A 24,940-nucleotide genomic window follows, 5' to 3' on the forward strand; every position below is an offset into this window, starting at 1 on the left:
AAAAGGCCACCAAGCATTTCAAACAGTCAATCGGGGGAAACAGCCTGTCTCACAACAGCCGTGTCAACGTCAAGCATGGCTGGTCAGTCGTGCGGAGGAGGGGGTCATCAGAGCACTCATTTCGACAATCCCAGGTGTCCATTGGGTGTTAGAAATGATTAGGCATATAGATTAATTGAACACACGTCAGACTTAATTAAGCACGGCGTTTAATTAACCATGTAATTAATCTTATAGAGGCCATACACAGGCACGCAGATTCCAATTGGTTGAAACTTCAGCAGGCAGCTCACACAAACTTTTAACTGTTCTCTGCTATAGCAAATCCAGTACATTAAATGTCTGAAGCAAGAATAGCATAATCCTTTTCATGACTCAAGCCCTGAGATTTAGCCCAGGTGACACTCTGCTGCTAGCAGTTAGCGGTGAAACATCGTTACTTTCATATAATCTTTGACATATTATCCTCCTCTGGAACATTTTCACGAGGTTTTAACCCTGCTAATGTGGCGGGTAAAAGATATTTGCACGATTTATATTTGATGCAAAAGTTCTGCCAAAGGAAACATGCAGAGTGGGAAAGAGGTCCCAGTGTACTCTGCAAATTGTAGATACAGGCGCGAACACTCAAACTCTTCAAGACTGAGCCCAAGGGTTGAGCAAGGGTCAGTGTTTGTGGTCACATTAACATGGTCATTTGCAGTTGGAAAGCCGCGGCAACAAAGAACGACCCTTTTTGGTGGAGCTCAAGGGTTGTCCACCCATGCTACTCCAGTTCTTCATTACTAACTTACAGGTCTTCCGCAGATCAAGGGGTCAAAAGGGTCATAGTGCAGACCTTCAAGATAGCCCAGCCTACTCTTAATCCTGCAGCCTTAAATGGATAGATCATCCAAAAATTACAATTGTGTCCATCACTTTCTTTTTGTTCCAAAGTTCTGGCTATTGTACCAGAACTTTATTAGAACCAAAAGTACATCCTGGTATGTAGACAATGAAGCTACCACAGACTTACGATGATATTTAAAGATATTACGAAAGTTTCAGTGATAAAAGTCACAACCTGTGCGAACATATTTATAGCACACGAGTTATGCAAAATGAGCCGAAGCTTAAGATAAACAGCACCGGTAACTATAAAAAGACCGTAAATCTGATCATTTGGGTTAATGAAGTCAACAACAGCAGAACTTCAGGTTCAACTCAACCCCACAGCAGATAAAATGGGAACTCACATAGTCGTGGAAAGCCTTGGCCTCGCTGGAATGTTCACATGTCTCCCGTCGATCTGGAGCTGCACAGTACAGATCCCAGAATACACTGCAAAATAAGGCAGAATAAACAAAGATGAGTATCAAATACATGGGTGAGCTTCACCAAACTAAACAGCTGCTGAACTAAACACCAACAGGCTGTCGTACACACTTAACACATCAAGGCCATGTAAAAAAAAATAGTACTGAATGGTATGGTTTGTTCCACGCCTTGTTGTTCTAATTTCCCCAATTAGCCTGGTCTTTACCGAAAACGTTCGTTACAGAAAAGCTTGCGCTCAGCTGTGATGCAACTCCCCTACTCAAAAATAAAAACGCAAAACTGGAGTTGTCATTTACAATACTTAAGGGTTTAACATTAAATATAATTTAATTCAGTGGCTTTTCACCATTCCAAGCTTTTTTTTTTGATGGAACAACCGAACCACTACTAAGAAATAATATTCAAAACAATACATTTATTTATAACGATGACACATTTTAATTTTTAACATTCAAACTAATTTTATTTTATTTTTGCCAGATTGAGTTGTTATAACAATGTCTGATAACTTTCAAGTTAGTGACGCAAGATGTGATAACCACAGGGTTTAGGGAGTGATGCAGATTCGATTTTTCTGTAGTGTAAACGTGCAAAACGGTTTCAGATCAGGCTTTGGCTCCAGCACACTGTAAAAGGCACGTCAAAGAAAAAAAACAGAAGACTGGTCTTCTTCAGTATCACACTCAGAAAAACTTGAAAGCTTCTGTCAAAGCTGGGTCACTACAATCATAACCCCGGGATAGCTTCCCACTTTATGAGGTGTGACCTTTAAGTGGCTAATCAATTAGGCTTGATATTTGTTAACTAAGGAAATACAGTCCTTAAGGGCTGCTAGGGGGAGCGGGTTGCACTCCAAATAATCCCTTAATTACTTCATTGAAAATAAGTACCTGTTAAACAGGTCGGCATTAAACCATTCTCACTCTTTAGATATTGATTTAATGGACGCTTCATGAAAGCTGCTGAAGCAGGGCTTAAGAAGACGAACGCAAGTTGTTCCATCTTCCGAGGCAGCACTTTTTACCGCTGTGCATTATTTCTGCTGATGTAACAAAATTAGACTTCTGTTCTGAATGTGGGGAAAAGCTTACGTTTGATGTGACAGATTGCAAAAAGGACAAAATAGGCCACTCACAGCACGGCGACAGGTCAATGGGGCTAATCAGTTTCCACCCATTTCATATATCTTGCCGTGGAGTGGAAACCATTTGACGGATTTGTGTTCGTGAGCATAACGCAAAGGATGGCTTATGACAGCGTTCATAAATCACTCACTGTTTATGGGTGCAATAAGAGAGCAAGGTTAAACAACATTCAAGCTCATCAGACTACAAAAGTAGAGGAACAGCAGCGAAAATCAAGTGTTTAGATTTAAATCCAGATTGAATTCATACTTCTTACAGTGAATAGGTCAGTCAGAAATATTAATTATGTAATCACTTGCTCAGAATTACAAGGATTTGGAACAAAATGAAGGTATCTTCCATGGAACGCAAAAAGAGACATTTTAAAGACCACCCTTCTCTATGAAATTACAATAAATGAAGACCTTTCAAAAGGACACAAAAGTGCCATAAAGTAGTTCATGTGATTTCATGAATGAATCATTCAGACCAATTCTGAGAAATGGATGAAGATTCTCAGCCTCGAAATGATTTATTCACAAATCGAATTTCTCTCATGAACATCAAGAACAGCTAGGGCACATAGGCCTACATTTTAGTCTGATCTTCACACGAAGCCATTGTAAAGCTTCAAAAACTGGTATAGCATTCTTTGGACCACTGTTGCTTTTTGTCATTTTTGAAAAATAGCCTTAGTCATCATTCATGTCAAGATGTTCTTCAAAAACTCACTTCTTAAGTTTCACAGAGGACATAAAGTCACGTATTTGTAAGAATTTTCGGGTCAACTATTCCTTTATGTGTAAGTGATATATTTATAACAATGGTGGGAATGATCCACTCCATCTAAATGAGAGAAGTTTTCTTTAAAAAAAAGAAAAAAGAAAAAAGGAAGACAAGATGCATTACAAGAACCATAGATAAGTGTGTAAATGAGCGCTCAGCGGGAGGTACCATACATTAACACCTCACATCCTACAGAAGCCATAAACCAGAAAACAAATAAAACAGGTGAAAGGAAGGGAAAAGAAAAAGCAAGAAAGGCCCTTTGACAGAGCAACGTCATGCCTGTTCTTCGCCCTTCAGTCAGTGCACAATAAAGCCAGGCAGCATTATCATATCTATCAGCTGCCGTTAAAGAGATTGCAGCTTTGTCGGAAAGCTGCTGGAGGGAGACAGCAGGACCATCTCAAATCCAATCAGGGTGCAGGGGAAATGAAATAAGACGCCAGTTACACTTTGTTACTAAAAAGCTGCAACTAGACACACATCAAGGTGGGAAGGAATGGATTTTCATTTTTTAAGTAAGTTCGGTTACCTTGATTGCAGCAGGAAAACCTGTTTAATGCTTGTGTTCTTTGCATGTACACAGAGAAAATGTAGGAAAGTTCACTGGTGTGATGACACTACGACATACCTGAGTGGCTTTTAAAACACAAAGAAGTGTGACACTTATATCAGTCTACTAAGTGTGAAATTTTCCAAAATATTGTCATGTAAAAAATAAAGCTATACTGAAACAAAATAAAAACTTAAAATACATACAAGAAAAACTAGAGGTATTTTTTAAATTAATATATTACAGCAAGTGATCAGTGGGAAAATAAAAGGGGCAATTGGGATTGGGCAATGACCTAAACAACTGGATTCGAACACTGGTTGCCCGCACTTGCAACAGGCCTGTACTCGTACACTTCCCACCATACCATGTCTCCAACATTTTTTCCTTTTGATAATAGATAATACAAAAAAAAAAAAATACACCCAGAAAAACAACTTCCAATACCTCAATTTAACATATTTTTTATATATTCAGCAAGAAGTCATTCAAGTTTACCTATTAAAACATAAAAAGACTGAATTAATCCATCATATTTTTAATACAAAAACATGATGCAATACATCAGAAGTACTACACAGAAAATACATATTAGAAAATTATTGAACGCTCATGCAACAAAAAGACGTAACCAAACAACATAAAAGAAATGCTTTATGTCCATATGTTAACCCACATATGTTTCTTTTGCTCTCAGCATCAAAGCAATATTGTAAAACATGACCTGACCTAAGAGTTTATCAGTGTAAGATGTAAATCAGCTGCCTTTTTATTTGCAGACTTATGTCATAGAAGAAAAAAATTATGCAGTATGATTGATTATTTTAAGACATGTTGTGTTCTACCGTTTTTTCATTTGCATCCAGATGAACTTTAAATGCACACACAATCATAACGGCGTTTCACTTTTTTTGTTTGTTTCCTGCATTGCTTGGTCGCATTTAAATTAATGCGCTTGAGGTGAAAACTTCTTTGTGGCTTTACTGTTATCTCTACCAATCACAAAGAAAGGTGTCAGCTTTAGATCATCTGAAAGTAAATCCATGTTTTTGTCGCTCGACTTTCTCCTTTCTTACCAGACAGTGATTAAACTAATGTATGTGCAAGATAAATCGCAAACGGTCATCCTTTATCCTTTGCCATCCACACCTGTACCCCAACCAAAACCACCACCCCCAACCCCTTGCTTGCCTTACGACAGATGTGGATGACTGCCCCTCTCACCAAACTTTGCCTCCACCCCCTTCAGCCCCACCCCAGAGCCTGGTGCTACCATTCAAACCCCCTTACAACAGGAAACTGCCTTAGACAGAAGGGAAGAAAATGCAAAAGGGGGTGGGGGGGGGGCAGCAGAGAAGGAGATTTGGCTGTTTAACACAAAGAAGACTGGAATGCAAGGAGTTAATCCGTTTGAGGGTTCTTCCGCAAACAAAGGACAGGCCTCCAGACAAAGGTTGGTGGGGGTACGCACATGGGGGAGGGGTTGGCTTTCCCTTACCATCTGGCCCTTTTGTTTGGGGGAGGGGGGTTGGTGAAGAGGGCGGTACTCTGTGGCCCCTCCGAGTCCCTAAACCCCGACACGACCCCCCCACCCCACCCCACCACGTGTTACAGCTCCAGACAAACGCTCCTCCAATAGTGTCAACACCATACAGGGACTCTTCAAAACCTACTAGACTCCTAATAATCTCACAGAGGGGAGCCAGTAATCCAAGATGGAAAATAAGCGGAGTGTGATAAATGAACACACGCCTCAATGTGAACCTGATCTATACACACTGATCTTGTTTTTGAGTAAGCTAAAAACATAACCTGAAATCCAGACAAACATGAGAGTCTCCAATGGACCCAAGTCAGGACAGACGCCATATTTCATTTGGATCCAGTGAAATAAGGCTGTAATGGATAGGGGTACAGTCTGTTCGATTGGTTCTACTGTTGTGCGCCTTGGGCTCGATAGTTGGATTGGCAAAATTTTGAAAATGAATGTTTCCGAAAAATTGCCAGAGGAGAAAAAAACAAAACCTCTAGGACACTAGGGTTCCCTGTTGTAAATACCAGCTTAGATGAGCATGAATTTCCAAGCAAGTGCAAACTGGTTTATGGCAGTTTCTTGCTAGTCTAGCAAGTCCACTAGCTTAGCCAAGTTTTTACTACCAAAAAAGCTGGTTAAAGGAGTAGCCTTGTTCACTTCTTTCTTGTTTAGTGTATCTTCAGTCGCAAAGAAATTATGTTTTATGAGGAAATCAATAGTGGCCAACTGGTTGAAGTATAGGTGGGCGATATGGAATTTTTTTTTTTATTTAGGAATATCACAATTCTGTGTCATGTTGGTTGTACAATTTTGCAAGTTGTCTGAGCATTAAAGCCAAACTAATTTGCCTATTATAAAAGACAAAACCTTTCAAGGTAACAAAAAAATAATGGCAGATATTTAGGCTAAAGAGGGTGAAGATGTGAATTGTGAGGGTGATTCCTAAAGCAACTGTATTAAATTTCTTCAGTCAAGAGCAGTGAGTGAGAGAGTGAGAGACTTTTCTCTTTGTGTTTTTTTGTTTTATTAACATTAAAGGAATAGTTCATCCTAAAAATAAAAATTCTGTCAGCTGTCTGTCAATTCTGTCATCGTGTTTTATTTTTATACCATCACTGACTCACTCAAAAGTGGTTTTAAACCTGAATGAGTTTCTTCCTTCTTCTGAACATAAGTGCTATTTTGAGGAATGTGGAAAACGAAACAATTGCTGGTCCACAGTGACTTCCATAGTATTCTTTGCTATTATCAAATTCAATGTGGACCAACAACTGTTTGGTTACCCACATTCCTCAAAATATCTTTGTTTGTGTTCAGCACAAAAAAGAAATTAATACAGGTTTTGGACTATGTGACAGTGTGTAAATAAATAAATTTTTAGGGGGATCTATCCTTTGACAGCAATGACAGTAGGCTGCATATTTAATAGACCTACTGTCCCTTTAAGACACAGGTGCGAAATACAGGTGTGTATATGTTTTTCTCTCAACTGTTTGCTTTCATTTTAGACATAACCAACTTGAGTCTACATGTAAACCTTATGTGTTTTGACAGTATTAGCACAAACGATAACTTAGTTCAATAATCAGGCGCTGTTTGACAGGCTTTTTTTTGTAAGGGGAGTTTGACGTTCGCTTTGTAAACATTGGGTCGGTTCTTCTAACTACATCACATGTGACCTTTCCAAGTTGACTACATAATGCAATAAGTCGAGCAAGTGCAAGACGAGCATTTGTGGTTAAAAAGTTTTTAGAAAATGACTGGTTGTTTCACCGGACAAGACCCTTATTCCTCAGCTGGGATTGCACAGAGCCCCTTGAAGCTGCAATTTGGACCTTCAACCCATTGGTCCCTGTTGAAGTCCACTATATGGAGAAAAATCACAGAACGTTTTCCTCAAAAACCTTAATTTCTTTTCGACTGAAGAAAAATCCTCTTGGATGACATGGGGGTGAGGAAATCAGGATCCGGAAATTTTCATTCTGGAAGTGAACTACTCATTTGACGATCAGAGTCTGGGTTCTCTTTTGGCTGACCAAGGGAAACTTGCTTTTTAAGAAAGCTAAGAAGCCTATTAAACACAATCCTGTTTTTTTCCAACATGGTTGTGAATATTAGATCTAACTGAAAGGACTGTACTGTCGACCCCTCACAGCCTAATTTTAATTTACGTAATTAATTCAAATTAAAATGCCCTCTATCCTGGCTAAGGTTCACAGAGAAATAGACCAACACAAGAGTCATACATTAAGATCTTCAAATCCTTCCACAGCATTTTACACTAACGTCTGTGTATAAAACAGACTAAGTGCTGTATGGCAACATACAAACACCTAGATCCAAGAATAATGGCCCTGCGTTCATTTAGGCTCCTCTACTGCTGCTAACAGCTAGCATGGCCATACCGTCAGAGAATGTTAGGGGGTTTTGAGTTACAAGATCGATACATACCACCACCATGAGTGCAGGAATCCAGGAGGCTCTCCTAATGTGATATTCTTCTCCCATCGGATCTAAAAAGGTAGAAACAGACAGAGAGAGACGGAGGAAAAGAGGTCAAGTATGAATAGACCAGGTTCACAAGGCATGAACTACAGTTAAAAAGCTCCATTACAATTTCCACACCAAATCAGGTCACGTTCACTCTCTCTTTACAGATTACACCTACTCAGCCTACCACTGTAACGGATGGTACTTTTCCAAGCAGACATATCGATTTTATAACATGCCCTGTCCATAACTATGCACCCGAAAAGCTGATGTGCATTATTCGGCGTCTCCCTGATGTAAGGGACTGATTAACAATGTTTTAAAGTGTGTGTGTGTGTGTGTGTGTGTGTGTGTGTGTGTGTGTGTTTGTGCTGATCAGTGCAGAGCTGTGTAGCCCCTTGAGGTCCAAGGTGTAAGTAGAGGGAATTTCAGCAGTAATTGTGAGGTGGCAAAGGGAACAAGTAGGTGACTGCTCCCTCATTAAGCTTCAATGCACAGGTGCGTCCTCCTGCTGTGTACCTGCCTGGGCCGAAAGACCTCCCCTGCGGTGTACAAGTGTGCCTGCGCGAAGGTCTCGAGATCTGACGAGCGTTCGCCTAATTAAATAACAACGGCGGTAATGACGACTGTCGACGGCACGCATCTTTGACGCCCTACTGCCTTTACAAAAACACTGAAACGTTGGTAAACACAGCCATCTGTTTACTTGTTGACTCTTTAATATTTACTTAAGGTGTACGGTCTAATTTAGCACGAATATACGGCTTATATTCACCATTCTAAAACTATGTTATTGGGTTGGATTGATAACCAAATTTTGTTGTCCCAATACCTAATGCAACAAATAAACATCCTCAGGCAATTAAAATGCAATTAAACTATCACTGTCGATAGATTTAGTAATGATCGATAAAATACTTTGCACTTAACATCAGTATAACGCATTATTTTAAGATGTCTAAGTGTAGGGTTCAACAGTTCAATATAATGACACACTTTCAATTTGTAAATTTATGCTCAAATATATTACTTTTCATTTCAACAATGTACAGGACTTATGATACAACCTGCAATGAATAATAATAATAATATAAAAACTACATTTTTCTTTTAAATAAATGTAACCAAGATGGCCAGCTGGCCAGCTTCTTCCCAAAAATATTTGACCATCAATTATGATTACATTTCATCATAAAAATCAGAAGTCAACCAATTTATCAAAAACACTTTCAGGACACTTTACACAAGTATTTTTTTTTTCATCATTTACTAATAATTTTTTTTTATTAAGCTGTATTTTAATATTAGTTCATGCACTATGAACTAACATAAGTGATCAAGTTATGATATAGTATTTATTTTAAATTACAGTGCAGTATATTTTCATGGCTCAGTAGTGTTTTTATTTTCGTAAATGATCATCACTATTTTACTTGGAGTGTTATGTTCGTTTAAATTTTTTATGAATCTCACTCAACATATTGCGTTTTTTAAGTTCTGCAATTTGTGTGAAATTATGATATTGTACTGTAGTACACAGGTATTTAATAAATAAGTAAAAAATTAAGGCAGTACTTTTTAGCACTTATCTTGGTATTCTGGCTAAAACTCAGGAACAACAACATCTCACCTGTCTGACCAAGATCCCTGGAGATTCTCACAAGCACAAGGCCAGACTTTGGCACAGTGCTTTATCTTTGTCAAACTTTGTCTGAACAAAACATTTAGAAACACAGGGCGCTTTTGGAAGTCCACTGTGAGCGCTTAATGATAGCCGCATAAACAGACACAGCAGGTACCGGAGGACCGCGGCAAATGCAATAAGATAGATGATAACATTTAAAAAGTTCACAATCTGTAAAGGTCCTGAAGCACTAAAGAGGAGTTACACAATCTCATTAATGTCTTATAATGTCAAACAATTAACATTTACACATCTTTATAACTACAAACAAAATCTTGTCAAAAGTGCCTCCTGTAGTCCTTCAAATTATAACCTGAAAAGCTGAATGGACATCACCTGCTTCTAGAGGTGTGCCATATGATTATTTTTGATCATGGATAATAAAAAAAATCTACACAATCTGCTTTTGAAGAAATATCGTAGTATCATGTGCATCAGTTGAAGTTCTCAATATACTGTACAACGTCACATACATTCACCTCAGTGTTAACTCAGCTGTAGAATTACTCTCACAGGACACTGTACTTATTCCCATACTGATTACTGAACCAACTTATCTTCTGCACTTATACTGTCAAAACACACAAGGTTTACATATAGTCTCAGTTGGTTATGTCTAAAATGAAAGTAAACAGTTGAGAGAAAAACAAATGTGTGCCTGTATATTAGATGTGTGCAGCTCTTAAAGGGACAGTACTTAACATGCAGTCAACTGTCATTCAAGAGGTAGTTCACCCTAAAATGTCATTTCTGTCATAAATTACTCACTCACATGTTTACCAAACATTGGTAATGTCACCCATATCACCCACCCCTACCTGCTTCTAACAACAAGGAGTTCAGCATAAACATTATCTGCGAAATCGTAGAATCCAGTAATAAAAACTTAATTTTCTGTGTAACACAAAATGTTATGGAATTTGCCTAATTTTGAATGGATACAACAAAGTACTATATGAATCCTGCATGTTCTGCATGTCTCCGTGTAAATTAACGTATCATTTGCTACACATTTACTGAAGTCGCCCACGCGACGCTCGCTGTGTTTTCTGCCTCTGCCGCCTCAATATAGGAGTACATAAACACATAAATACAATCTTCACAACTGCTCTTTGAGGGTCACTTCATAAGCATTTTACCATTCCATTTTAGAAAAACTATTGTCATATCATATTCAATCAGAAACTTAAAGGACTTCACAACAACCCACCAAAATAAGAGTTTGGTTTAACTTGAAGAAACTGTGACAGAAAGACTACTTAATGTAATGATAGTACTACTACTACTAATAAAATTATGATTAAAACATTATTTTTATAAAGACATTTCCACCATAAAAATTATTTACCAAATTTAGCAGAAAAATGTAAATACACAACACTGTATTTATGGAAAAAATGTAGAAGAAGAAAAAAAAAAAAAAAAAAAAAAAAAAAATTATATATATATATATATATATATATATATATATATATATATATATATATATATATATATATATATATATTGTATATATATATATATATTGTATATATATATATATATTGTATATATATATATATTGTATATATATATATATATATATATATATATATATATATATATATATATATATATATATATATATATATATATATATATTATATATCCCTTAATTAATTAGAGATGCTTTGATTATTAATATTTAAATTAAACCATTACAATGGAAAAGGCCTACATAAAATTTATGGAAAATAAAATTTGAGAAAAAAAAAAAAAACAGAATTTGAGCAAAACAATTCATAGGGCCTTAATTTTATTTTTTGTTAATTGTTAAATAAACTGCTGTTTAATATTGTCATTTTAATGATTTCAATTAATTAGACATGCTTTGTGATTAATACAATTTTATTTAACCATTAAAATAGGGCCTACACAAATTAAAACAAAAAAACTAAATCCAAAAGAACTAAAATGGTAAAAATGCAATTTGGAAACAATTCAAACAGATCTTTAAAAAAAAAAAAAAAAAAACATTTCACAGGGCCCTATAACAACTATGAATGACTTCAACAAAGCACAATTAAAGCATTATGGGATGATTTCAAGCCCGCAAGTTGGAAAAATCTTCAAAAATGCAACTAAATCAAGTTCCACATAAACTGGCTTCCTCATTCATTCAAGTATAGGCTAACAAACTTTTAAAGATGTTCTACAAAGACGACAAACCAAACCAACTCTTTGATCGGCCTTTAAAGAGAGCATTACAGCAGATCAGGAGATCGAGAGCAGGCTATGTTACAAACCAATTTCACCTATTCCCACCAAGGCCAACGTTAAATCAGACTTTTAACACGCAGTTGTGTTTGAGAGCGGTTCTAAACACAAGTGGTGGCATCACCTCCACTCCAGACATGTAGTGTACTCAAGCTCTACATAACATTCATATAGTGAAAACAGCACTGACACATCTACAGCAGAAGCTCCACCGCTTCACAAACCTGTAACGACAATCCACTTTACCATGCTAGTAGTAGCAGCACAAACGTTAATGCTGTGATTGCGCCCCCTCAGTGGCACTCAAACTGATTTTTAGAAACACTGGTGACACATTATGTAATATCATAGCAATGACACTTCCATTTATTGATCAAGACCTTGGACTGTTTTAGCAGATAAATGCAGAACACTTTGGAGAAACGATATCAGATATCAGAGTTTTACAGTGTTGTAATGAGAAACTAAATTCTCTCTATATTACAAAAAGTAACTTGCAAAAAGCAATTGGAATTGATTAATCAATATGAATAAAACGTACAACAAGTCGAGTCTCAACCAAAAAGTATTAAATTCTGGCCTCAAACTTGGCTTGAGTTAATATTCGTTTTTTCTGAGTAGACAATAACAACTGTTTGCTTGGAGAAGAAGATTGTGCAAGACCGCTTACCTCTGACAGGAAGGTCTGTGCCGATTTCTGTGCGCCAACATGCAGCAAGTACTCATACACGTATAAAGCTAACCTGCAAGACAAAAGAGGAAAAAGGCATTTTAAATCTCAGTCAGTTCAATATATTGTCTGTTTTGGGTTGTTCCCAAACTCCAAGTGAGAAAAATGCAGTTCCACAGGCTCTCCCATACTAGATGGACAAGCAAACACACTGCAACAATTAACTTTGGTGCATGTTGAAACCTCACAAGTGCTTAGTCGCAAAGCATTCTTGGAAATGAAGAAAAAAAAACAAAAACAAATATATATAGGTTTATGAAGTCAATATCAATACAAGTCCAATTCATTTACACCGATTGATACCACAACAAATATACACACAACCATTCAAAAGTTTGTGGCCAGTTATGTTGAATATTCCATTCACTGATAAATCCTGAAAAAAAAATATGGTTGCCACAAATAAAATGAATTAAATTATTAAGCAGCAAGTTTTTTCAACATTGAGAATAATAAGAAATGTTGTTTCTTGTTACTTCAAAAATATACTGATTGGGTGCTCATATGACAGTAGGGTAAAATCTATTAAAATTGAAAAATATATATATTTTGAATGTTAGTATGCTTGTATTTGCATATAAATATTAGCATACAAATTAACAAAAATAATACTATATTGCCTGGCTGGTAAATATGTATTTTTAATTAAATAAACTCAAATTTTTCATTTTTAACTGGTTTAATTTTTAATTATTGAAGTAAATATCAGTAAAGAACATGCACAGACTCAAAACATGGATTCCGCACAGCACATTTTGAAATGTAGCAGCTAAATTGAAAGTAGCCTTTATTAAACCAATAATTAATCAAGACTAAATTAAGTAATCTGGTGCAGTTAGTCTATTAAAAATAAATAAATAATGTGATTTAGTTAAATAAACATAAATTACAAAAATAACCCCCTAAAAAAATCTCATAATTACTTGAAATCATAAATTAATTTGGAGTTTTCCAACCATCAGAGTAATGAAATCAATGTTTCTAAGAGCCACTTTGTAATGCACATTAAACTAATCTAAATGCAATCAAGTGTAAATGTCTTCATATTTTTCAGCGAATATTGATCCGATTAATTTCTGTAACTAATAAAAAAAATTTAAAATTAAAATTGACAGCCCTAACAAAAATGCATTATGTATCCACACTGAACACTCCCCAATATTGTTTAAAGAGAAGAAGAACGGATTCAAGGATCAAATACCAAGAACTCATTTTCCCCTCAAACGTCTGAATTATTTCTCGGTGTTTCATCAGACGTACTCATTTAAGGAGCTCCCCTCAAGTATATACAGCTGTCAACAAAGTTGTACTTTTGTGCAATGCAGGGAAAGATCTCAGAGTTTTGCTTCTAATTTAATAACGCTCATTTTTAACATTTAGAAAAATGGAAATTGGTGCGGAACTGATGTCACACTTCATTTTCTCAAAAACACAGAACATTTGCACAGGTTCTTCCGGCAATGTGACAAGAAGCAACCAGTGATGTGATAAGTTCACGAACACCCACATCCATCAACTGCCTGACAGTCTGACCTCAGAAGACCATTATCGCCCACCCATTCACGTCATTCTTAAAATGATGGACTTCCTCAACTTGGAAGAAAACACCTAGATGAAATGAGCAAAATCTTTTATTAATTACGAGATTTTTTGCAATCTTTTTGGGTGATTACATCAACTCTTTTTTTAACATTTAGTCGCCAGAGTCAAAAAACTCAATCTGTCACACAAAATCCATCTTAAATGAGCATCCCATCGGTTTCCCCAGTTAAAGGACCATTCACAGCAAGAATGATAACTATATAACTATATGATCAACATCAATGGACAATAATATTTTATTCTAAGCACATGCTGCAGTTTTGTCACCAGTTTTTTTAACTGCTCAAGCTTTTCAAGAACAATAATTATATTGTAACTATAATTGCGTTCACATCAACAGACGATAACAGTCTTTATTATAAGTGCGCAATGCAGTTTTGTTGCCTGTCGCTTTAAATGCTCCAGCTTTTTAAGAACTTTAACTATAACGACAACTATAATTGCGTTCACATCAACAGACAATAATGTTGTCTAATGTAAGTGCACACTACAGTTTTGTTGTCTGCGGTTTTAAATGGTTGAGCTTTTTAAAAATGATAACCATACCGATAACGGAAGTACCAACCCACTGTTTATAAAGTAAAAGTGCAACGAAAGTCAAATGCCCTTTACAAAATAAGGTAGAACAACAATGTTGGATGATTTTGAAGGTGGAGGAGAACATTTGAATTTTTGGCCAAACCTACTTTTTTTGAACACAAGTACACAGACAAAGAACTAACCATGAGTAACTTTTCCAATGTGATTACGCAATGTGTGAAGACACGCATGCACATCGCAGAGCTAGTGCAAGATAAGCATTTGTGGTTAAAAAGTAGCCTATTGTTTTTATTTGTCTAAGGAAATTACTGATCATTTCACTAGATAAGACCTTTATTCCTTGGCTGGGATCGTGTAGAGCCCTTTGAAACTGCACTTTGGACCTTCAACCCGTTGATACCTGTTGAAGACCAAATATGGAGAAAAATCCTGGAATGTTTTCCTCAACAACCTTAATTTATTTTCAAATGAAGAGAGAAAGTTAACTACGGTACTCCATTAAAGGGATACTCAGCCCCAAATTGAAAATTTGGACATGGGGGTAAGAGATTAAATGACAAAACAATTTTTGGGGGGTGGAGTATCCCTTTAAATGCTCAAGCTTTTTAAGATAACGATACGATAATTACATCTAGAACTAAATTAGCTTCCACACCAACGGACGATAACAGTCTGTTTATTACAAGCGTGCACTGTGGTTTTGTCACTTGCTGCATTAAATATTTACTTTTTTTAACGTCGACATCCACAGACAATTAACAGTGTTTATTATAAGTGCATGCTGCAGTTTTTTCAGTTGCCACTTTAAATGCTCCAGGTATTTAATTACGATAACCATGACGATAACTATATTAGTGTCCACGCAATCAGAACATAATGTTTTGTTTACTATAAGCACGCCACAGTTTTGCTATCTGCCATACTAATTGCTTAAGTTTTTTTTTAAGTCGAGTGGATTCTGATTGGCCGTCAATGTTTTTCATCAGCTAGAAAAAATAATTCTGAAAGTTGTTCCAACAATATTGTTCCTCAACGCTGCTATCATTATAGTTGTAGTGTGAACTTCTCTATTCTCATAGAATTGGAACACTTTTTAAAGGGGTCCATATGATGCTTTTTTAAAGTATTTGCTGTAACAGAATATGTTGACATTCTTTAATGTTCAAAAAACATTATTTTTCAAATACTGTACATTAGTGTAGGTCCTCTATGCTCTGCCTCTCTCAAATTCGTTGTTTCTACAAAGTCCTTCCTTCGACACAAGCAGTGTTCTCTGATTGGTCAACTGACCCAGTGCATTGTAATTGGCTGATCACTGCAAGCACTCGTCGGAAATGTAACGCCCCTTTCCATAATCACGAGCTTCATCTTTCTAAATAAACGGAAAGACAGTTAATAATGTCCTTCAGTTCAAGTCGAAAAGGGAACAGAGTCACGTGACAGACACAGTGATGAAGCTCATATGTGTTTGCAGGACACAAGCCACGGACAACGACAGTGACACTCGAAAGGTTGTGAGTTCGAGTCTTGGGCCGGCAGGAATTGTGGGTGGGGGGAGTGCATGTATAGTTCTCTCTCCACCTTCAATACCACGACTTAGGTGCCCTTGAGCAAGGCATCGAACCCCCAACTGCTCGGATGGGTTAAATGCAGAGCACAAATTCTGAGTATGGGTCACCATACTTGGCTGAATGTCACTTTCACAAACGCGATGTGCAAAACTCCACATTTGAACAGTCAATAGCAAATACTTAAACTAGTAATAAAACATTCTTCCAGTAGCTGACTCAGAAGCACCAGATTGTTTGTTGCAAAGTCAGAATGACCTCCTCTCCTAGGTTTACGAAACAATGGTCCATAAAATTTGAAACTAAATGCATCTACTTTCAGAAGGCCAAATAAAATGATTTTGCTTTCGCCTAGATACACATAGCATCTCCCGGACATGGCTGCTTCAACACTAACTGTGTTACTGAAACCATGCCTTCTTTCTTAGCATTAACATTTGGGTGGCAATACGCAAATATTTCCACATATTGAATTGAAATGTAGGGCGAGTTAGAACGAGCCATTTTAGGAGGGCGTGGCAGAATCTTAACTTTGATGAAGAATATCTCTTTGGATTAGATACTTCAGTCATTGAAACTTTACAGATCTTCTTTATGCACCAAGAGCTTGTAACACTCCAAAGAGAAAGGAAAATTTGAAATCACACAATATGACCCGTTTAAAACCAGCCTTTATCTTCTTGGAGTGAATGGACTTTAAGACTAGTCAACTATTTTGTCAGGCATTCCACTGGCTGGCCAATTTGAAGATGTCGTTTGCATGCAAAGCCCTACATTAATTGGTTTATTGAACACCTGACCTCTAGACAGTGGCATGTACTCGACAGCGCAAGTCAGCTCGTATGAACCCAACTGGCATTGAGATGGATCAAACGGAGATTCTCACGAGTGGCCGGATGAAATTTTCATCGTCAGCCCTGGATGATCTGAGGAGCTTCTGCAGGTTGTTGATGGGTTCCTGCTTTCTGCCTGATGCATTATTGAGAAGGACTTCATCTACAGTGGGCTTCGGGGAACGCTTTTTGTCATACTGACAGAGGAACATATCAGTATTTCGACTAATAGCGAGACCGCAGGTGGAGGATCAACAGGCTGAGAAGCTCAGTGTGCGTTCGACTAATCCTCATGCAATACAACAGCTCGGGGTGCAATAGGAAGGCGGACCTATTGACTTAATATTTAGATTAATGACTCCGTAAGACCAGTCGAGGGCTATCGTTTTCACACGCCTGCTTGTGAGAGCCGCGCAGCAGGGATAATTTAGACCTTGACAGCGGCGTACGAACGGCTGCGTGGATGTCGATACAGCAATGATGGACAGGCATATCTGACGAGGTTCTGCTTTTGCTCTGCCATTCAGGCATGGCGGCTCGCTGTGTGTCCAGTCTCATCATGATGAGCTCTCCTGACTTAACCTTGACATCTCGCCCGAGGCTCCCAGTCAAGGCTCCGTTTATACATGAAAGAGGCAGAGCCAAGTTTAGCTAGCTTAAGCGCAGACAGTTAACAAATGAACTTTGCTGTCTCCATTTCAATAATTTAGCTGCAGGGTCTCGTGTGAAGACGAACAGCATGTGAGGAGAGCTGAAAAAGGTGGCTGAAGTTTAGAAGTGGAGTTTTAAGGCATCAGGGAGTCTTTAGTTTCACCTCAGGACCCAACTTTGGCAAAAAAAAAGCTAATCAGAAACCTGTTTTACACATTTTCTTTCATCTGGAGTACTTTATTGAGGATGATGGCACACTGTAAAAGAAAATACAATTTCTAAAGTTGTAAACAAAAACAAAGATTACTGGAGTATGTTTCATAAGAAATACAATTTCAATGTTTATCCTTAAAATTTTCAATTTAATTCAATGTATTATTTACTGTTTCTTTGTAATTAATTAGAAAATGTACTAGCAATTTTGGAGTTAATATTAAATTTCTTGAGTGAATGTCAAGAAAGCAACCATGCTGGCATTTGCAAAATTGCTAAATTGTAGGGATGCACCAATTTTATAATTTTGGCCGATACCAATAAGATGGAAATTATTTATTGGTTAATAAATGGATAACATTACATTTTATAGAATTTTGCATTTAAATAAATTAATAATAGACTCTAAAAACAATGATTTTAGGCAAACTTGGGCATGAAAATTCTAATAAATAGCTATTATTACAAATATTTTGAGATTTTCTAAAGATTACAATTTACAATGTTATAAATTATTATTGAAATTAAACATTGACAATAAGTGACTGTTACATGATGAAAAAATTGTAATATAAAAGTAAATATACAAAAATAAACAATAAAGGAATATAGCCTAGCACTTTTAGCTTAAAATGCATCCCTACTGTTTTGATCAAATATTCTGTTGGAAGCATTAAACCAGAAATTTACCAGAAAAAAAAACTATTGAACATAAGTGCCTTATATGCAACTTTTGGGCAAAATGTGCAACCCAATGGACTTTAATCAATAAATGATTTGCAACCAATCACAAGTGGCCTGACATTCCACTGACATCATGAGAAGTGCTGTCCTAATATCGTTGGTGTGGCCTTGTTCCACATCCTTGTACTTTTTGACCCAACTTAGCCGATCTTTCATTCATAATAACCGAAGATTGACAGAAAAATTCAGCAAAGCAATAGTGCTAAATAAAAAATGTTGATAAACTTTCATGAGGCAATCCATCTCAATTATTCTGATGAAAGCCGAGCGAGCGCTCTTTTAGAAAAGATTTCCAAACACGCACGCACAAAACAGACATTTCCGCGTTAGATCATTAAATATGCCCCTAAATAATTACAGAGAACATCTCTCTTCAAAGTAAACTTAGAAAGCCATACATCCAGCTATCGAAGATGGAAAATTAATTGATTCCCATCCACGTCTGAGAGCAACGTTTATTCAAAACAGAGCAAATCAGACGCTCTTCATAAGAACAACGTCCTGTTTCTGGGTGCACGCTTGATTCCCTTTATATGTGGCTGAAAACACCTCTATGAAGGAGGCTGAACCATCTGGATGAAATCAAAACCATGCATTCAGACCTACTCGCTGCCTCTCAGACACACCAATAAACTCAGGGAAGCCAGAGGAGTGCTCAAGATGTTGGGGGGGAAACGAGATGGAGACCTAGATCAGAATCGGTTTTCATTCATTTCGACTACAAAAAACACGCCACGCAATTTCTCGTGGCGTTCCAACTGATCCGCGGAATTAGATCGAACCTGTGGATGCTAAACTCTGATGAACTCGAGCTTTGAAATCCGTTCAAAACTAATCAAAGTCAACAATGCTGCAATAAACTTGACATTATTGATTCGTGGAGTCCTCCAAGTTCACTTTTTTTAAGTGGTTTCTCCAAGCGAACCTGCCAAGGACGCCGATGAATGATGTTTAAACTTCGTTAGTACATCCTAAATCAGTTCCTTGAGAAGTTTCATGGCATTTTTGCTCGACTAGTGCTGACAAATTTATTAACCACCAATGACAGAACAAATGAAACGGAAACCTGCGGTGTTAACCAACACTTGAGGAGCCGTCTACATCCTCACATAACCTGTGTGAGCAACACACCACTTCGTGTTTAGCAGTTTAAGAGTCAAAATGATCATTTTAAACCCTTACTTGCACGTTTCTTGGGAAAAAAACACCTAGTTTATAAGCAACTTTTGCATACACCTGGTACAACGCAAACTTTTGGTTAGCTTTTCATGCAAAAACAATCAGAAAGCATTGAAAGGAGTGGTTTTGAAGTAAATAACAACGCTTGAATGATGAAATAACTTAAAAAAAATCTCTTGTAAGCAACTTCTCTTGGATTCTGATCTTCTTTACATCATCTTCTCATTCAGTTTAACTATGACTACCAATATCTCCTTACATTCTTTCTTTCGAAGCATGTTAGATCTCCAAAACAGCTGCAAATCATCTCAGACTCCCATAATAAACGTCCTATCAGTCTCCAAGTCTGACACGGTAACCTTCGACCCCATATGACAAGATTTATGAATAATACAGCTTACATTTAAGATTTGTAAGGTTGCTTCTATGGCAACAGATTGTACACAACAGTGGAAAGATCACATGGTGATGTATTACCATAAAATATTACAATTCGCAGTATGGAAAAGTCAGCAAAACTTGAAGCACCACGAGTGTTCATAAAAACCGGTACTTTGCACTGCAACAAACCACAAAACACCGGGAACATGTACGCATTAATTTGTCGGAATTGCTCAAATAACTTATTTTTTAGTTCGCTTTAAAGCAAAAACATGCATATACACACGCGATGAGATGCAAAATAGCATTAAATAAGAAATAAACCAGATCAAATAGACACGAACGGCTACCAAACACCTCCACAACTTTAATACAGGTCCGAAAACTGTAATGAAAGGGCTCGGATGCGTTTATCCAGCAGTGTAACTCGTAAACAACAGATGCACGGCGTGCAATATTCATGCAAAAGACGCACAAGCTACAAAATGAGAGATGCGAGCATGCAACATCACTCGGACTGGATGCGATGGACGGCTCAAGCGTTCACGTGCGCACCAAAACTTCAATAAAATCGAAAACGCACGGCCGGCTCAACGCGTTAAAGTGCTCCAAGCGGCTGTAAAGTTAAGAAGACTCGGGGACGATCACTCCGGAGCGCAAGTTCGCACTAAATACACCTTCAAACAATAGCACGCACAGTTTTAGAAAGTTGCGAGTCCGTGATAAGCAAGGCGAGACTCTTTAAAGCGCGCGCGATTCACTTACTTTTCTCTCGCTTGACTATCAGAAGGGACGACAGCTCCTTTACCTTTGGCGTACATGCTGGATTCTGTTTTAAGACTTTTACCCCACTCAACACCTGTCAAAGAAAGCAGCCAGGAAAACGTTCTATCTCCATAGCTACCCCCTTTAGTGTTTTCCCTCCCCCCTCCTTCTCCTCCTCCTCCTCCTCCTCTCTCTCCCCTCCTTCTCCTCCTCCTCTCTCTTTTTTTTTTTTTTACATCTCCAACATTGGCCACAAATCAGGCACAGTTTCTATTGGGGGGACTTGAAACAGGTCGCTGGTGATTTTTTTTCCCTCTCTCGCGCTGTTCCAGGACTGCGCTCTGCCTCCCGCCGCGATGGGAGCGGTGGGGGCCTCTTAAAGGGGAACGCACACTCTCTTCCAGTGTTTACTAGGCGCATGGGAAAGACGCTAACATTGCCTCGGGCCTTCGTGTATGACTTTGAGGTTTTTTAAAAGTAAGCATTTACGCTTGTGTTACTAGATTGGGAATCTGAGGCGCTTTATTGCTAAATGTTTTTGTTTGTCCAGTCATATAATTGATGGTTTGTTTGATAATTTGAAAGATGATGTGGTTTGGTTTGTATTGCTATATGATATCTTTTTTTGTCATTTGGATTGTGTTTGTGTGCATACTACACACAATATTTAAAGGAACAGGACATCTTTTTAAGAGCTGTATTTGAGCTGTAATCGGATTCCAAATATTGAGTAACCTTCTTGAAATTAGATTGTTACACTTTAAAATAATTAGAACGTCATTACTTTTTTATGGATTACATATGCACACTGGCATGTTAAAGGGTTAGTTCACCCAAAAATTATGAACAACAATAATAAAAAGTTTATCACAGAAAGCTCTCGGACTAAATATAAAATATCTTAAACTGTGTTCCGAAGATGAACGGAGGTCTTACAGGTTTGGAATGACATGAGGGTCGTTAATGAAATAATTTTCATTTTCCGGATGAACTAACCCTTTAACAGTTCTCTGACGCTGGTAAATGGTCACATTCATATGCAAGTAAACAAACAAAAATATTTCTTCTTGATTGTTGTATTTTCAAATAATTTGTTTTAATTTTACATAAGTGATCGGCTCTTCTTTAGTTTACTTTATCCTACTAGTCTATAGCAGAGCTGAAAATCTTTGCAGGGTTCGGGCTTAATGTATATCATCTTATGTGGGCTCGGGCTTGCGCTCCGGTTTTCGCGGTAAACGAGCGGTCATGTGATGTGTTTTGATTAGCGTGAGAGAGAAGCGAAAATGGATGCTGAGTAGGTGTAATGGAGGCTTGCCTCTGGTGATCTCATTTTGGTTGCACCAGCAACTAAGGCAAAGTCTGAAGTGAGGAAAAGTTTTGACCATGGTTGACCATAAGCCTTTATCTTAATTTCTTTTCCAAATACTCATCTTAATTTAAAATTTATCTCAATTTAATTTGTTAAAAATTACTCGTTTTTATTGGTGCATTGGTCTATTTATAGGCTAAATGAGCCTATGTCTAGAATGCTGAGATGTTAAGATGTCACAGAGGACTTATTTTATTTCTTTATTCAACCTTCCAAGTGGTCTAGTCTATGTTAGTTATGAATAAATTATGTTAAAACATCTATAAATGACTCATTCTTGACAAAAGGCAAAAGAGCTGTGTGTTTGCGCACATTTGAATAATATCGGGCTGTAAACGAGTTCAGGCTTTAAAAAAGCTGTCAATCAAAATGTACTTGTCGGGCTCGGGGTCCTGTCGGGCCTAACTTTTAAGGCCCGATTACAGCTCTAGTCTATAGTGAACAACAGACCTTAATCTGGGGTGCATTTCCAAAAAGCAACTATGTTCACAAGTTTTGTTCTTACCAATATACTTTAATGGAAGTAACGACAAAAGATTAAATGGAGAGCAAATGGAGGTTTTTCCTATAGACAAGTGTCTTCTCCAAATCCAGATCTCCACAGTGTCTCTAACTGTTCTTAAATATGCCAATGTAGCAAAGTCAGAGATTTAAATAGAAACATCTTTCGAAAGAATTTATGCCTATTTTGGGTTTTTCCTGTTCTTATAAAACAAAACATGTCATCTAATTAAACCCAAAGTATATTTTAGTTTTTACATAGACTAGTGTAGGCCTACAAGTACATATAGGCTAGCATATGTACTTTGGGTTTTAGGAGTAAAATATTGGAAATTGAGCAACAAGACTATGTATCATTAGCCCTGGGACTCATAATAAAGCTTTATGGTTACAAACATATGGAAAGAGTCAAATAGGGTTTGTCTGAATGCTTGTACTTCCTGCACATTGTACGGTTCAGGAACATACATAGGATATTGTGGCCAACACAATTGGTGAATCATTTCCAATAAAAAGCAAATAAGAGTCTAATACATCATCTGAAAGTTATGCCTCTCCGTTTTATCATCTTCATAAAGTCTCATTTGCTAAAAGAGCATGACTGGACTAATGACATCAGCGGGTGAACCAAGGCATAAAGTATGATTATATGCTCTCTGTAATCGCTAGTGTTTAGTGTTCATGCTTGCTGATGTTTCACCATTCTTGAAATTTTACTGTAAATATTCAAATTATAACACTTAATGAGAACTGACACGTCCAAAAATGTGATTTCCATGAGACTATGGAACATCTCATGGCAGAAACGACTTTGGTGTCTCGTCATGCAGCTGGATCTCGAGCGAAATGCTAAACGTGCTTCAGAGTCCTTCAGCTTTCCTGAATTATTGTTTTTGGGTGTGTTTTTAAACTCATTGTTGATATGGGCACCCAAATTTGACCATAATTCTTAATAGACACACGTTTAGCTGGGTATTTAGCCATAATCTTCTTAAAAATGAATCTAAATTCTTATTAACGGGAAATTTAAGCCATTCTTTACTCAAAATGTTCATCTCTGACAATATTTTTTTTTTAAATGAATATTCTGTCATCATTTATTGCTCCACACAAGTTGTTCACAAACTGTACGAGTTTCTGCTGTTGAGCACAGTTGACGGTAGCCATTGACTTCCACAATGAGGAAAAAAATACTATGGACGTCAATGGCTACCGTCAACTATTTGGTTACAAGCATTTTTCAAAATATGTTTTTTTATTATATATAACTTTATTCTGTATAGCCACTTAAAAGCCATTTGTAAAACTGAACAATTTTAAAATGTTTTTTTTTTTTCACAGATATTTTATAAATTATTTATCTTATGTGTTAATGCATGTATAAATTAATTACTTTATAATATAAAATACATACATTCATTGCAAATCAATTGCATTATAATATAAATTCACAAATTTAAATTGCATTTTATATTTATAATAAAAAAATCACATTAAATTAGTGTCTTAAATTTAGATAAATTACATTATATCGCTATACCACCTGTTTTCTTTACGTTTTTCAAATTTAAGCAAAGTGTTTTTAATTTTATAATATCATTTTAAACATCTCCTCACAATAAATTAGTGCGTTAAACAGAGAGGTTTAGGATATTAGGCAAACCTAATAGTATCCAAGCGCTGTTTCTGAGTGAAAACTGGAAGCTGTGGATCCATGAGAACGGCGGGTCTGGCGTGTGAGGCCCCCAGAGAGGAAAGACAACCCAAAACACCCACAGAACTGACTCAAGCCTGACTCACGGCAGCCCTCTGATCTTTCACACTCCTTCACTCGGCCCCTCACAAGTCTGACAGATGTTATTTATTGCTGTGGAATAATGCGCTTAAATGAGGATCTTTAAGAGAGACCATGCGACTAAACACAGGGATTCAGTCCACAGCCCCGGGTGACAGAGTTACTGTTGTTGTTCCTGTGACGAGGCAAGGACCGGCTTTCCTTTATGTTACACACATTTCATAATGCTACTTCTAGCCTTATTTTATATCTTTAATATAATTAGAAATAAATAATTTTACATACATGTCAAGTTATTTTTCATGCAGGAGCATTGCTAAGG

At 37.0% G+C, this 24,940-nt stretch overlaps 1 protein-coding gene across 1 annotated transcript in view; it reads right to left on the reverse strand.

Annotated features, from left to right (window-relative positions):
- Positions 1-21,121, reverse strand: part of ssbp4 (single stranded DNA binding protein 4) — a 64,497-nt gene extending 43,376 nt beyond the window's left edge. The window contains exons 1-4 of the mRNA XM_052590359.1: positions 20,951-21,121; positions 12,415-12,487; positions 7,766-7,827; positions 1,236-1,320 (exon numbers count right to left, since the gene is read on the reverse strand). Coding sequence (XP_052446319.1) covers positions 1,236-1,320; positions 7,766-7,827; positions 12,415-12,487; positions 20,951-21,006 — 276 coding nt within the window. The 5' untranslated portion in view covers positions 21,007-21,121. The remainder of the gene's footprint in view (positions 1-1,235; positions 1,321-7,765; positions 7,828-12,414; positions 12,488-20,950) is intronic.
- Positions 21,122-24,940: the final 3,819 nt, after the last annotated feature.

The sequence above is a fragment of the Carassius gibelio genome, chromosome B22 (genome assembly GCF_023724105.1).
Source record: "Carassius gibelio isolate Cgi1373 ecotype wild population from Czech Republic chromosome B22, carGib1.2-hapl.c, whole genome shotgun sequence".
Taxonomy (NCBI): Eukaryota; Metazoa; Chordata; class Actinopteri; order Cypriniformes; family Cyprinidae; genus Carassius; species Carassius gibelio.